This window comes from Osmerus eperlanus, chromosome 4 (assembly GCF_963692335.1).
Source record: "Osmerus eperlanus chromosome 4, fOsmEpe2.1, whole genome shotgun sequence".
NCBI lineage: Eukaryota > Metazoa > Chordata > Actinopteri > Osmeriformes > Osmeridae > Osmerus > Osmerus eperlanus.
Genome location: NC_085021.1, coordinates 19,703,459 through 19,718,962, shown reverse-complemented (window position 1 = coordinate 19,718,962; position 15,504 = coordinate 19,703,459). Strand labels below are relative to the sequence as shown.

Below are 15,504 nucleotides of genomic sequence, written 5' to 3'. Positions count from 1 at the left end.
ATGTGGACTATCTATACTAAGGGTACATAAACTAGCAGTACTAAGTGGGATTAGAATAGAATTAAATATACAATAAAATAAAATATAAGTTGCCGTAAATTACAATATAAAAATACAAAAATACAAATATTACAAAAAATACAAATGTACAAGATACCATTTTTTAATGCAGTGCAAAAAGCAGTGTGTTTTAAGCAAGAAGTCATTAGAGTCAATGTGGTCCCTTGGCCTTGTTGAAGAGGCCAACAGCGGAAGGGAAGAAACTGTTTTTGTGGCGTGAGGTATTGGTCCTGATGGACCGCAGCCTTCTGCCGGAGGGGAGTGACTGAAACAGGGAGTGTCCAGGGTGGGAGGAGTCGGCCACAATCTTCCTCGCTCGCCTCAGGGTCCTCGAGGTGTGCAGGTCCTCGAGGGTAGGCAGATTGCAGCCAATCACCTTCTCAGCAGTGCGGATGATACGCTGCAGTCTGCTCTTGTCCTTGGCAGTGGCAGCAGCGTACCAGACGGTGATGGAGGAGGTGAGGATGGACTCAATGATGGCTGAGTAGAAGTGCACCATCATTGTCTTTGGCAGGTTGAACTTCTTCAGCTGCCGAAGGAAGTACATCCTCTGTTGTGCTTTCTTGATGAGGGAGCTGATGTTCAGTTCCCACTTGAGGTCCTGGGAGAGGATAGTGCCCAGGAAGCGGAAGGACTCCACAGTGTTGACTGGGGAGTCACACAGGGTGATGGGGGTGAGTGGGGCTGTGTTCAGTAAAGAAGTATTGGCTCAGTACAGTAAAGAAGTATTGGCTCTGACCTATATTTAAGTAAAAAGTAGCCATTAAAACAACTGTTTTAGTGTCACGGTATGGTTTTGTGTGAATATACAGTGTATTGCAAGTCATTTGTCATAATGATAGGGTCTGGCTATTTGCACAAGCACTATTTTACATTATCCATCTACGTAACTGCTTGCTACCGGAAGTTGTTGATCTATGTTATGGGTCAAAAAGATTTGCAAGTGTAAAACTGAATTTGTATATATATTTGTATCTTCGACCATATTTTCACATGCGCAGGCAAGATCTTTGAAACATGAAGGGCAGCCAACTCTCACACATTGACCGTGAGACATCAGTTCACACGCTCTCACGGCACACCTTGTATTTCTCACGCTGAGAAGGGTTGGTTTGTATGCAGCAAAATAATTTATCTCCAAAATCTCAAATTGGTAGCCCTGAAAGCCTAGAAAATCCAATTTTCAAAAGCGGAAATTACTTCTGCATATTGCATCAGCCAGGTCAACAACTTCTGGTGGCTAGCAGTTACGTTTGTTCTCAGTCTCACACAACATGCCGTTTTATAAGGAGTTTGGATGATCTTCCCAAAATGACAATTAACGATGTGCATAGGATTATATGTTGCTGCCCTTCAGAGGGAAAAGGGGTTCAAATTGTATGTTTTGAGCTGCATGGACAATTATGAAGGTAGGTTTATCGAACTCACACAGTAAAAGTAGCTAGCTCTATCACTAGCTACCTATCTAGGGATTTGAGCAGCAACATTAGCTAGGCTAGTTAGGGTTAGCTAGGCTAGTTAGAGCTACACATTTTTTGCTACAATATAATTTACTCAATTATATGATTGTCAGCTTGCTTGCTAGTCGTTAACGTTAACTTTTATAAATAATTGGTCAGTATTTGTTCCCTGTGGATGATGTAATATGGATTTTTAAGTGTCTAACAAAAAATCTAGAAATGGGATAGATCTCCGTGAGATCGAGCTGTTCTCGTTCAATGAAAAAAGTGAGAAGCCGCACAATCTGAGTGTAGGTTTAAGAGAGCAATATCTATGGGTTTACATACCCTGTTAGGCCCAATATGTCACGGCTAAATACGAGACAGTTAGCTCGTCACACTGGTAACTGGACCTCACATCATATTAATACATTAATACAAAAAGACACTATAGACACTCGCCAGGAATTATTTTTGACGCCGACAATTTCGAACATCTCCCTCATATGGCCATGGTTGATCAGGAATGTCTCTATTCTGAGTCATGTCGACATTGTTATGGATGAGACAGAAGGAGTTAACATTCTTCTTCTTGTCTTCTGCCTTGCTCCATAACATTCTTCTTCTTGTCTTCTGCATTGCTCCATAGCCTTGTGGACTGGTTGTTGTGCGTGATGGAAATGGAAATGAAAAAGGCGCGCAATGACAAGAAATAATATTGATCATGCCACTATACAGATTAAAACTACAGTTACGAGCCTGTTTTTAAAATGTATGAAGTAGAAAGTATAGATATTTTTTTACAAATTTAAGATGTGAAATTCAAAAGTTGTCAGAAAAATAATTTGTGAAGTAATATACTGATTCCAGAGAAGTCTACTTAAGCACAGTAACAAAGTATTTGTAATTTGCTACTTCCCTACAGTACAGGTGGACGAAATATGGGAACTTGGGAGACATGTTTTTTTTTCTTGTTTTTTTTTGTCCTTGACTTTTGAAATGTGTGTGTTTTATGTGTCTTTGAGGTGAGTAGGATGCCTAGAAATAGTCATGGCTTTGTGTGAAGCACAAACCAAGAAAGTGTTCTGCACTTTTTCCATCCTTTTCCGCCCATGTCTCATATGTGGTAGAACATTTCTTTCCCAGAAGGAAAAACAAGAATGAACCACATAAAACAATTGCATTGCTAAATGTGTGCATCCATGTTTGTATGCAAGTGAAGTCATATCAGGATGTAAGCAATTGTAAACGAAGTCATGCAGAAAGCACTATCGTTCAGCTTGTGTTGAAGAGACAGACAGAGAGAGAGTGGAAAAAAGACAGACTGGAGAGAGACCGAGATAAAGAGAGAGAGAGACAGACAGAGAAAGACATGGAGAGAGAGATACTTAGAGAGCGCGAGAGCCCCAAAGCATATGTGTATCTGCGCCATCCAGGGCTTAGTTGTAGGCCGCAATAGCATGTTTGGTGATTGTGTTGAAGGCTGTGAGTCGATGCCTGGTACTTGAGCCCTCCCCTGTGTAGTATTCTGTGTGGGGGCTGCGGATTCCGTTTTTTGAGCTTTCATCCTTGCAGTGGCTTTTAAGATGTCTCTGGTCTTTAAGATAATGTCCATGTAGAAAGAGTAACTAACCATGCTTCTAAGACCATGCTGCAGTTCATGCACTGTTGTGTACTTCTCTTTTTCTCTTCTTTTTGTTCTGGGTAGCTCACATTTTCATGTGCGGATTTGAAACCAGAATCTCTGTGGAATTTACATCCCTGCTAATTTTAGAGATGGGTTCCTGACCAAAAACACATCCTCCAATTTCTGTCTAAATTGGTCGTCCGTCTCTCTCTCTCTCTCTCTCTCTCTCTCTCTCTCTCTCTCTCTCTCTCTCTCTCTCTCTCTCTTTTTTTCCTCTGTCTCATTTGCTCTCGTTCTCTCTCTCTCTCTCTCTCTCTCTCTCTCTCTCTCTCTCTCTCTCTCTCTCTCATTCTCTCTTTTTTTCTCTGTCTCATTCTCTCTTTTTTCTCTGTCTCATTCTCTCGTTCTTTCTTTCTTTCTCTTCCCTCTCTCTCTCTCTCATTCTTTCTCTCTCTTTTTCTCTGTTTCATTCTCTTTCTCTCAACCTCCATCTATCTCAGCCTCCCACTTTTAAAATCATTCTCTCGCCTAATTGAAATTTCCAGGTTTTATTGCAGTCTCACTCCAGATATTTCTCCTTTGAAGGAGATCTCGTTGATGTTGTTGATATTGCTCTTGCTCCCGGGTTCAAAATGTATAAACAAACATTATGGTGTAAATAAAAACAGTTTTTTCAAGATGAAAATGTGGGGGAAACATTAACAACATAACTTCTTGAAAGATACATCTCAGTGATAAATTACACATTTTTTACACAGTTCAAATCAGATTGATAAAATTCCAGTTTCCTTTTAAAAACTGTAACACAGTCCTTCTGGCTAGGTTTTTGATCTTTGTAAACTCACTTCTAACTCAGGCCATAGATTTTTTAAATGTATATTCTCCTAATCTCTGTGGATTGTACTACACTGGATTACCGGGGTAATATGTCACTAAAGAAAGTCAAACTTGTGCAGGCTGATCAGATACACAAAGAATATATTACCCTGTGTTTCCATGGAGACAGGCTGTGTACTGACATTTCCCCTCGAGTCACTGTGTCAGGGCTCTCTGTGGGGGTCTGTATTTCACAGAATAAATCTGGCCTCAAGATTTTATTTAGCCTATTTTGTTGAATGTAATGTAATCATGGGGTAGGCAGTTGTTTTGTTTGACATGTACTTCTCTTAAGAGGGGGATTTAGTTCCATAAAAACTTCTAGCTTCCAATTTTCGCTTTTAACTATACAGCGTGGGTGGGATGGATTCTTAAATGCATGTTCATGCTGTATGTGCCATACGTTCTTTTTACCTTTCAATTTAAATAAATATTAAGCTGCTACAGCCTACTATAGACTCTTGAGTTATACCTCCTTTGGGAATATGAAACCTCAACAAAAAGTCTTACGGGCAAAACACCAAACACTAAAACACAGAAACTTCTCAAACTCATTGTTGTATTTTTCCTGGCCCCACAGTTTCACCCAGCATGTTGTCTTTTTCAAACTTTATAGGCTTTTTTTTTCTCTTTTTTTTAACCCTGCTATTCTTTGTCTCTTGCCCACCCCCCACCATCGCCCCCCTCCTTATTCCCCCCCTGTCTACATGTGTTTTGGAGGCCATTAATCGTTCCCGGCTCAACGTGAACCCCAGCAGATAATTACAGTCATTAAACCAATTAGGGAACGCATGGAGGGGAGGGCTGGTCTGGCCCTGAGGCCTCCCAGTCCCCTCAGCCAGGATCGGGACGGCCGGCGCTGTCAAGGTGGTCCTCAAGCTCCTCTCTGGCATCACTTTTAACCCACCAGAGGCAGAAATTACTTCAGCCCAGTTTTGGATTAATGCAATTTCCTGTCAGAGCCACCTCGGATGGACCTTGCCAACTTAGCTGCAGGCAAAGGAGCACTCCCTCCGCTTCTCCCCCACCCTCTCCCCAACCTCTCCCCACCCCCCTAAACTCCCACAGGACAAGGCTGCCATTTAGCTTTGTGTCATCCAAATGTGTCGTGTGGAGCCCAGAAGGCCAGACTTCAGGAGACGGAGGGATGGGAAGAGTGTGGCGAGAAGGGGGGAAAGGAGAGCGGTCATTCTGTCGACGGTGGTTTGAAACGTTCGGTCCGTCATGCGACTGTCTTGAGTTAATATTATCGTTTCACTGCTCCAGGCATGGGAGTTCATGGGGCTTTAAGACATGGTGTGCGCAGGCAACATTGATCCTGAGCCACTGAAACAAACGGGAAGAAATAGTTGAGTAACAGTCCACAAAACCCCTGAGTGTCCCTCACACTTCTGTGGAAGTTCTCGTCTGGTTAGCTGGACTGGATCGCTTTCTGTACCCGTCTTTGTTTTATGGACCTTTTCCCGGTGTTCTCATGTTGTTGTATTTGGCACTTGTGTGTGTGAACTATGCCTAGGACAAGCTCCACAGGTTCTTAACCCTTGTGCTGCCTTCGGGTCACATGACCCAAAGGTTCACAACGAACCATTGTTGTGTTTACCCAATTGTACCCAATACAAAAACAAATAAATAGCATTTTCTTTTAACCTTCGCAATGTGGGGGGTCTGAGACAGCCCAGCGGTTAAAATAAAATTACTCACTTTGTTTTTGTATGCGGTAAAGTTGTCGCAATACGACGGTGGGTCACAATGACTGATGGGTCAGAATGACCCGAAGATAACACAAGGGTTAAAGGACAACATTATGAATCTGAGTTTTAGTTTGCTCAGATTGAACTCCTGCAGTTTATTCAGTGCATTAAACGTACAAATGTTGCACTTTCAATAATTGACCAAGCAATCGATACATAGACAAGATACATTTGTTTGTGTGTTTTACACACATCCACTGTTTTCAAACTAGAAACTTAAATCTCCTGCTGTTTAATAATTTGTATATCTGCAAAAGAAATAGTTTATGAAGGGAAACTGTGCCCCTTGTGGCAATAGAAACTGGTACATTTGATGACTCAATGAGGAAAACAGATTACATTTTTTACTTTAACACATCACTGTGTTCACAGCTGTCCGTCTAGCAGAACACACAAACTCCCGTTAAATAAGATCTTGGATTAATTAAAGCACAATACAGATCTGTTTGTGTCATCCTTGGCTACAGAACCAGGTAAATACAAACAGAAGAGAGGAACTTGGGAAGTCCCTCAGCGATAACAAGCTCCAATAGAATGTAGGAACCAGAATTGAGAATCGCTATTTATCTACACTCCCTGGGAGTGGGTTTACTGAAGAAATGAGGTCAAGGCAGGTTATGGGATTTTAGGGAGGCAGCGTGAGCAGCGTTGAGGACTAGAGAAGCGGAACGCTCTCTAGGGATGTCACTTAACGTCCCCTCAGAATTAGAGGAGAGTCTGTATTCTCCTCCAGTATCTGGTTTTTCTTTCTTATTTTATCTTATTCTTCATGAGAAATTAACTAAATGTTTTCATTCTATAATCTCAGCTTTGATCACTTAAGGATGTGTTTCAGCAGATGTGTTATTTGTTATTTTTCATTAGATCTGGGAAACATTGAATGTACATAATTTACTCCAGTCCATCATAACTTTCATGTTAGCCATAAACATTCGTGTTTTTGGCCTTCAACAATTGAGTTATTGAGTAATTAAGTTGCTGAGATGTCAAAATGTTGTGCTTTAACTGTGATACCACAAGAGGTCAGGCTGCACCCAACTGCATGGATTGTCCTGTTCCACATACACCCATGATCGACCTCTCAACACTCTTCACCAGAGCTTCAGTTCTCTCATCACAGCACCACTAAGTAGGTTTTTTCTTAGTTGAAAGCACATACATCAACAGAAGGATATTTTGCAGCAATTGTTCAAATGATCTAAACTAATCCCCCCCCCCCCCCCCTTCAGTTTTCAAATACATGTTATCACATTAGCTTCCCTAGCACAGGAAAAGCTTGAAAGTGTGGAACAGGGGGTTGCCATGGGAACAGGATTTTCCCGGTGACAAAGATTTGGTCGTTGCAGGGGATGATGTCACTGGATCACTGTTAAGATTGTGTTAGTCTTGAGAGGACTGAGACAGAGGCAAAAAAACAACAAATGATGGATATTTTATAGTCATCGTGTGTGTGTATATATATATAACAGATATATATATATATATGTCACCTTATTAGCTATATGTACAGTATAAGCTTTACCAAACCGTTAATGGAAATCAGTGGAGCACATGATTAAAATGGCAAAGATGTAATCACAAAGACCAAATTCACCTGGAACTCAAATCAGGCTAGGTAGTCCTTTGCTTAAAACAATTCATACCTAATAGGCTGTTGGTACATTTATTTTCCGACAAACAATTAATGACAGCCCACACTTTAATTTTTACATCGTTAAAGATGACATGATACAATCTTCCTCACAGCACCCCTCGCTCTGTCGTGAAGAACCAATGTTCCAGGCCAATGTCTGTTACTGGATGGATGTGCAGTGTGAAGTGATGTCCTAAAACTCTTCAGTCTACAGAAGAAGTGAACCAACTCATAACCCAGACTGTAACTGGGACGATCCACAATGTTTAACATCCTCTCAGTGGTGGGAGAACAGAGAGGAGGAACCGTGTTCTATCTGCTCTCTATCTCCTTGAGGGTTTAGGTTGGTTGAGGGGCAGTTCTATGGGCGTATGTGAAGCCCTCTGTGACATACTTGCGTGTACAAAGGGCTATACAAATACATTTGATTTGACTCTCCTGCAGAACCTCCAGGGGTCATTTGTTGACACAATAATTATATCTGGACGCTCTGAGCACCATGCCCCTCAGCAACAGTTGGGTGTCCCTGTCCAGCGAGAAAGAGAAAAAGAGAGACAGCTAAAATGAGAAAGAGAGTAACGAGGGAGGGAGAGAGAGAAAGGGAGAGTGTAGGGAAGAGAGAGAGGTAGAGTGTAGGGAAGAGAGAGAGAGGGAGAGTGTAGGGAAGAGAGAGAGAGAGAGAGAGAGAGAGAGTAAAGCAGAGAGGAGAGTTGCAGAGGGGTGGAGACTGAAGCGTCAGCAAACGGGCACACTTACATTTCCCATTTTCCCACCATCTCTCTCTTTCTCCTTCACTCTCCTTTGCCTCCTCTCTTCTTCAAAGTCTCTCTCTCTCGCCCTTTCTGTCTTTCCCTCCCTCTCTCAAACTCTATCTCTCTCCCTCTTTCTCACCTCCAGTTCCGGGGATGGAAGGCAGTGGTAGAGAATTCAGCAAAGGGAAAGAGACATAGTTCTTACATTCCTTCTTACAGTGCTTCACTTTCAACTCTCTTTCTCTCTTTGCTTCTCTTTTTACTTATTTTTTCTCCCTGAATCCATCTCTCTTTCCCTGTACCACGATGGTCAACAGATAACTGACTGGCTGTCTCGTTACCATGGGCGCATGCCTCTGCAGAGGTCACAAAGGTCAGTCGTACTGTCCGTCCTTCTGTCTGTACCACTGTTGTCTCTGTCCGTCTATCCCTTCATCGCTCTGTCTGTCTCTCTGTTCATTCCACCATCCAGTTGTCTGTTTGTCCTTTCAAAACATGGATCATTTTGGGGGATCTTACTACCGAGGTGTACATTTTATTCCTCTCATCAGGATGTTGTTTAAAGGAGTTTTTTTTACATATCGGAGTGATCATCAGATACCTGTGTGTGAATAGCTGTCAAAACTGGATGACAAGCACCAAGTCAGTCTCAGTCCCATTTAACTATCTCGGAAAACCTCAAAGTGATTGTCAGGTTTACACCAGTTCAACACAACCAGACAGAAAAAAAAACTAATGTGCATTTAATAAAATTCACAGTTTTTTTTTACTTGCTTTTCCCAGTTTGTGAAATATTATAAGATACAGTAATACATCTTGATAAAAGGCTGGACACAAGCTGGACTGTTGATGATATTTCTTTTTTTCTTTTGCTCTGAATGAGTGTTGACGTCTGTGTGGAAATTGAGTTGTATGAAGAACCAGAAACACAGCAGAACCTTCAGTTGTTCCAGACAGGAGCAAGAGAGAGAAAAATACAGATTTTTTGTAATCTTTTTGTTTTAATTTGTGCTTGAGTGTGTGTGCGCGTGTGTGTGTGTGTCTTGTGTGTGTGTGTCTGGAGATGGGGACAGAGGAGGGCTGTCCAGTGACAGCAAAGGGACATCAATACATGTCTCCCTCCAGCCATGTCCCTCTGGCCTCAGGTGCTCCTCATTTCTGAGGGGATGAGGGTACTGTATGTGTGTGTATACATGTCTACACGTGTGTGTGCACGTGTACATGCCTGCATGCATGTGTACGTGCGTGCGTGCATGCCTGTGTGTATGTGTGTAATGAAGGGGGGGGGGGCAGTTTTATCCATCACATGCCCCACCTTCCAGGGTGTTATTCCCTATTGCTCAAGGTGGGGATTCTGCTCGGAATTCATAAGGACGGAGGATTGGATGGAGAATGTGACTCCCTCATAATGAAGCCTGCTGATGCTGGCGGAGATATCGCCCCTTGGTCCAGTAATATCGATTTGTAAATCCTTGATCCAGAGGGGGCTGTCTTACCGTGTGTCTGTCTGTGTGTGCGTATGTGTGTGTGTGTGGCGTGGGCTTAATGTGTGTCTCTGTGTGTGTGTCTGTCTGTCTGTGTTATCTTGTGTAATTGAGTGTGTGTGTGTGTGTGTGTGTGTTTATGTGTAATTGAGTGTGTGTGTGTCAGTGTGACTGAGGTAAATGGAAGGGGATCACTCCCTGTCTGTTTCTCTCATGTTTCCATAGCGACAGCCGACAGTTTTGACTATCTCCCAGGGGTTACCCAACGTGTATGTGTGTGTGTGTGTGTGTGTGTCCAGTTTCTTCATTAGCTTAACTGATTCTACCAGCACCTCAGAGAAAGGCCTTGGACCACATTTATGAATATATTTTATGTCATCGTTGATTTAGTCAATTAACCAGTGAACAGGGCCCTGAGAACACTGTGTTGTACAGAACAGCTTGTAGATGAATGAATTTGAATTCATTGCAGTAAACACGTCTTTTGTTCCTTCTAATCTTCATTAATTCTCTCTCTTTCTCTCTATTCCTCCCTCTTATTCTCTTTTTCATCCATTATGTATGAGCCTTGACCCTGGCCTTTCAAAGTAGCTCTGTTGGACTTCAGAGGCCCTGGCCCCTGCCAATAAGTACACACACACACACACATGCACAAACCTCCTAAAATCCAGCTACGCTATGCTTCCAAACATAATACCGCTGTGTGTGTTTGGTCCTCTACAGAGCTCCACAGTGCCCCCCAGCACCCCATGGTGGTACTGCAGTCTGAGGGGCAGCCAACAGGCAAGGTCTGTTCTCAGCCAGAAAAACGCAATGTTTCGTTTGCAGAAATCTAAAGACCTGTTGGTAGATACTTCAGAAAGTCACTGAGATTCTGTATCTGATTGTTTTCGCTTGTGTGTGTGTGTGTGTGTGCGAGTGATTCATTATTATTACAATGTCTATAAATTCACTTCCATGCTCGTTGTTAGATTCACTTCAGCTTGTGTGAGTGGACACCTGCAGGAGCTGGGGTAAATTAGTGGGTTTTGGGCTCGGAGCGTAATGACTGTACTCATGTGTGCTAATGTGTGTGTTTTTGCATCCGTGTGCTTTTCGTGTTTGCGATGCAAAACTCAACCATACTTTCTTTTTTTTTTTTTACTCATCATCTTACAGTAGCTCTCTGACCCGTTGATTGGTTGTGTTCTTCTAGGATAACCCCCACCCATCCAATGGCAGCATGGCGGAGAAGAAGAGCAACAGTGGCTATGACATCGGGGAACTGGCCACCTCATCTCTGCTGGGTGAGGCCTATGTTGTTGTATCTGTGCTCTGTTTTGTTTATGAATCATTCATGTGAGGGGGAATAAAACAAGCTGTCTCCACAGGAGATGGCTAATGTAATTTCCCTTGTTGTGGTGCATCTTATCGTCGTCGTCATCATCTCTCTCTTTCCCTTTCTCTCTGTGTCTGTCTCTCTCCCCCTCTCTCTCTCTCCCCCTCTCTATCTCTCTATCTGTCCCACACGTGTTTACAGACACACACAGTACTCAATCAGAAAACGTGCATTTTAATATTTTAAACACACACACACACAATTTTCTTTATCTATCCTTTCCTGCCTGATTAGTTCTGAACTTCCAACTTTGGTCTTCAACCTTTAATTCTCAAGCAAACCTCTCTTATGTAAATTAATTATTCGACTAATGTGTGAATGAAAGTGTCCAAGGAAAGAAGCTTTAATCCCGACAGAGTAATTATAAAGTTGATCAAAAAACAATGAATATATTAGTGACAGTGTGTGTGCAGGAGAACTAGGAAAAGGTTGACCGATTTCCTCACTGGTTAAGACATTCTGATATTTGTAATTCTCTTTCAAAAACAACTTAAATTTGCTCTCTTTTTGTTGTGGTGATGCAGAAATGTTAAAGATAAGTATTGACATTTCCTTCAAGCATGTGTTTGTTCCCTGCAGTTTTCCTATTTTATTGAGCTGAATCTGACCTGTAAATGTTATTTCTCTCTTTATTTATCCTTATTCTCAAAATCGCCTTTCTCTCTTTCTCCATCCCTCCTTCTCACTCAGGTCTGGTTGCCACAATAAAGGAGCACATCACCAAGCCCACAGCCATGGCCCAGGGTCGTGTGGCTCACCTCATCGAGTGGAAGGGCTGGGGGGGAGGGGGGGAGGGAGGGGGCGGAGGGTGGGGGACAGGAGGGGGGGGCTGGGGGAGGGCGGGCCAGGGGCTGCAGAAGGATGAGCAGCTCTACTCCGAAATGGCCGACGAGATCAAGGAAGCCCTCTTCGCCGCAGGTGAGGAAGGGGAGGGATGACTCTTGAGGAAAGAATCGCGGGAGGTTGCCTCTAGACTTAAATGGACTTTCTGATGATGACTCGACTGTTGTTTTGTCCTCTGTGTTTAAAAGCTTTCTGCAGAGTGATACAAAGAAAGCAATGGGCGGTCTTGGTCCTGAAAACAGAACACAGTGTCCTAGATAGTTATTTCCTGTTGTCTCAGAGGTGGTGCAATTGAGAGGATGGCAGGTGGTGGTTGTCTACATAAAGAAGCTCCAGAATAAATGAGTGTTTACTCTAAATTCACAGGAGTGGCTCAGCAGTTCGCTCTGGCGGAGGCTTCCATGAATATGTGGTCCAACCACGATGGTTCAGACCATCCCTCCACGAGCTTGGACCCTTTACATGGTACGCTAGCCTGCAAAGCATTCGGAACCGCTATGAATGTATCAAGTTGTGATCCAATTCATCGAGGGATTTTTTCTTTGTTTAGAAATGTTTGCCTAATTTCTTGTTTTATCTTTCCTCCTCTCACCGTTGATTGGCTATCCACTCGTTGTCCGCAGACCCAAACAGACACTTCCTGTCTCACTTCCTGTTGGACGGTGGCAGTGTCGGAGTCCCTCAGCATCTGTACAGCATCCATGCCCAGGCCAACAACTACCATGGCACTCTGGGGCCCCCTCAGCCAGCCTCCTCCATCTCCCCCATGTCCGCCTCCCAGCAAGACAGTGAGCGCCCCCTGGTGGCTGTGGGGACTGCTGCGGCAGAGGCCACAGTTCGGCATGTGGACAGCAGCTCCTTATCTGAGGACGAGGTGTTTTACAACTAGATTCTGGTCAGTTGAGAAGAGGAGGTATTTGTAGAGCAGATTCTAACTTGATGATGTCATAGTCTTTGAAAGCACACACAATGGGAGGCCTTTACTTTTGGACCAGTGACTGATGTTCAAAAAGCCATGTTGTACCAAACATGAACACTCAGAAGAGTATTTTTGAAAGTGAGTTTCCTAGGGAGGTTCCACAATGTCATTGGTTGACAGCTATGGAACCCTTATGACTAACTGTTAAAATCTATGTTTTTATAAATCGCCAAAACTATATATAGATCCACCTGTAGCCTTTGAACAAAATGTATTGAATGTACGGCCGCAGACATCTCATTAAGCTCTGTGAAGGACTGAACAGTACATGGAAAGTCACCATTCCATTTTGTGCATTGAGTACGTTGTGATACAGATTGTATTTGTATGCTACTCTAGGTTTTCTTTTTATTTAGTTTCATATCGGATTACAGTCTTAAAACTAGAGAGGGTACAATTTCTGGGGAAATTGTAGGGTGTGCTTGCTTGCGTCGGTTGCACAGGGGTCAGTTTTTTAATGACATTTCTACAACTGATATTTCTGTATATTTTATCAAAAAATGCATAGGGCCTACTTATTATTTATAAAGATTACATAGATTTAAAAGCATCTTTTTTTTGCTGCTCATTTACAACTCAAAATACGAGTTAAGTGTAGAATGAAATATGATGTCTTCTCATTTCCCCTGCAAGAGGCAGCCTCATAGCTGAATCAACGAATACATTTGGCAGACCGGTGTAAAAATTGACCTAATCTCTATGACTTAAACGTCCTTTTAAGTTTTCCCTTCTCATGATATTTTCAGGCATTTAGCCTACTCATATTGCATTCATTCATGAATAAAGAACCCCCTTTGAAGATTATTCTACGACGTTACCGGCAGTAGAAGATGGAATCGCGATTCAAACATTACCATCTGCTAACTGAAAAAATGCCCTCAAAAACGTAAATAAGCTTGACATTTATTTAGTGGAAAATCGCTCATTCATAAAAAGCTCACTGGTAGCGATCATTGTCAGTAACAACGCAAAATGCGATATAGCCCTGTGTGGAGAAGCTGCCCCGGTAAATTCTACTACGATACAGTACTAGACTACTGTGTTCGTCTTGGTAGCGATTGCGTTGGTTGAATTCGATTTAACGTTCCGTTGTAAGGTTTAGGCTGAAATTAATTATTTTCATGAACAGATTGACAAAGTTTAGGCTGTGGCAATGAAGTTCAGGTTAGTGGTCAGAGACTTTTGATTTAAGTAAGGGGAGTGCCGAACATGTTCTGTCGCCGTTTGATTTCCTAAACAGCTGTGTACTGTAGATGTTTTTGTAGTGTGTCTCGCGTAGGCTACAGCGTTGCAGTGAGCAACACTGGTTTGAAACCACAGGTAATGGTAATTTCACCAACAAATCGTTTACTAATGTCAGAATAAATCCTACAACGAAAATATATATGTGAGGAATGTTTATTTTAACGATTGAAAACAGATAACGCTACATCATAGACTACTGTAGTATGTGTTGCCCGGGCAACACAGGCTAATGTCATGATGCTAATACATCAGTGAAATAGTAGACTACTGTTTCCGAAAGTAGATGTACTTCCTTAATAATATCAGCTTATACTGTACATTACACATCACAATTGTGTGTCATATCACAAAGTAATAAATAGTTATCACCCTGTCCTCTTTGCTTGTGGCGTTTCTGCAGCGGCCTTCCAGTAAAGCTATAGTTAGCCTAGCTATCTCCCAAGTTAACAGATGCAAAACGAATGTTCTGCCAAAGGTAGTCACACGTGTTTTCGTGACGTTAGTGACGTAGTGACGTTAGTTACGTCAGTGACTGTGGCTAGCAAATTAGCCACCGTTAGCTTCACTTTTCGCCACAAAAACTTAATTTCCACTTAAACCATACAACGGAACGGAAATTCAAATAGAAGCGACTCAATCGCTACCAAGACAAAACTTTTGACACCTATGTTGTCTATGTAGGCCAAATATTGACTGAGTTTTAGGGGGGCAAAAAGAAATAAAAATAATAATAATAATAATATATATGTGAGAGAACAAAGGTTGTGCTCTCGCCGAAGGCTTGAGCACACCCAAATATACATGCTCAAAGAGCAAAAAAAGTACATTGAAATGTCCAAAAAATATATATTTTAAATGGGTCTCTATTTGGAGTCTCCTTTTCCTGACTGAGATAGTTAAGAGAGGAAGAGGAGCGGAGGAGAGGAGAGAAAGAGCGCACCCAATTATCTCTCTGAGTCTCAGCTATGATTAGCCATTATTCACACTTCTCCGCCAGGGAGGGAGAGGGGGGCAGAGGGAGAGGGGGGCAGAGGGAGAGGGGGGCAGAGGGAGAGGGGGGCAGAGGGAGAGGGGGCAGAGGGAGAGGGGGCAGAGGGAGAGGGGGCAGAGGGGGCAGAGGGAGAGGGGGCAGAGGGAGAGGGGGCAGAGGGGGCAGAGGGAGAGGGGGCAGAGGGAGAGGGGGGAAGAGGGAGAGGGGGGCAGAGGGAGAGGGGGGCAGAGGGAGAGGGGGCAGAGGGAGAGGGGGGCAGAGGGAGAGGGGGCAGAGGGAGAGGGGGGAAGAGGGAGAGGGGGGCAGAGGGAGAGGGGGCAGAGGGAGAGGGGGCAGAGGGAGAGGGGTATAGATGCAGGAAAGTGAGAGATGTAGGTACGTGTGTGCAGATTTTTTGTACGTGAGAGTGAGTGAAGAAAATAGTGATATTGTGTGCGTATGTGTCT

General features: G+C 43.0%; 1 protein-coding gene across 2 annotated transcripts; it reads left to right on the top strand.

Moving 5' to 3' along the window:
- The first annotated feature begins 1,202 nt into the window (after window positions 1-1,202).
- On the top strand, window positions 1,203-14,992 carry fam131c (family with sequence similarity 131 member C). 2 transcript variants are annotated; one of them, XM_062458192.1, is made up of 7 exons: window positions 1,203-1,469; window positions 10,346-10,410; window positions 10,818-10,908; window positions 11,691-11,918; window positions 12,210-12,308; window positions 12,467-13,195; window positions 14,854-14,992. In XM_062458192.1, exons 1-6 carry the CDS (start codon window positions 1,385-1,387, stop codon window positions 12,730-12,732), a joined length of 834 nt encoding a protein of 277 aa, XP_062314176.1. In that variant the 5' UTR covers window positions 1,203-1,384; the 3' UTR covers window positions 12,733-13,195; window positions 14,854-14,992. The 2 variants fall into 2 exon arrangements, with proteins under 2 accessions (XP_062314176.1, XP_062314177.1); XM_062458193.1 differs by lacking the exon at window positions 1,203-1,469 and adding an exon at window positions 8,111-8,511.
- Window positions 14,993-15,504: the final 512 nt, after the last annotated feature.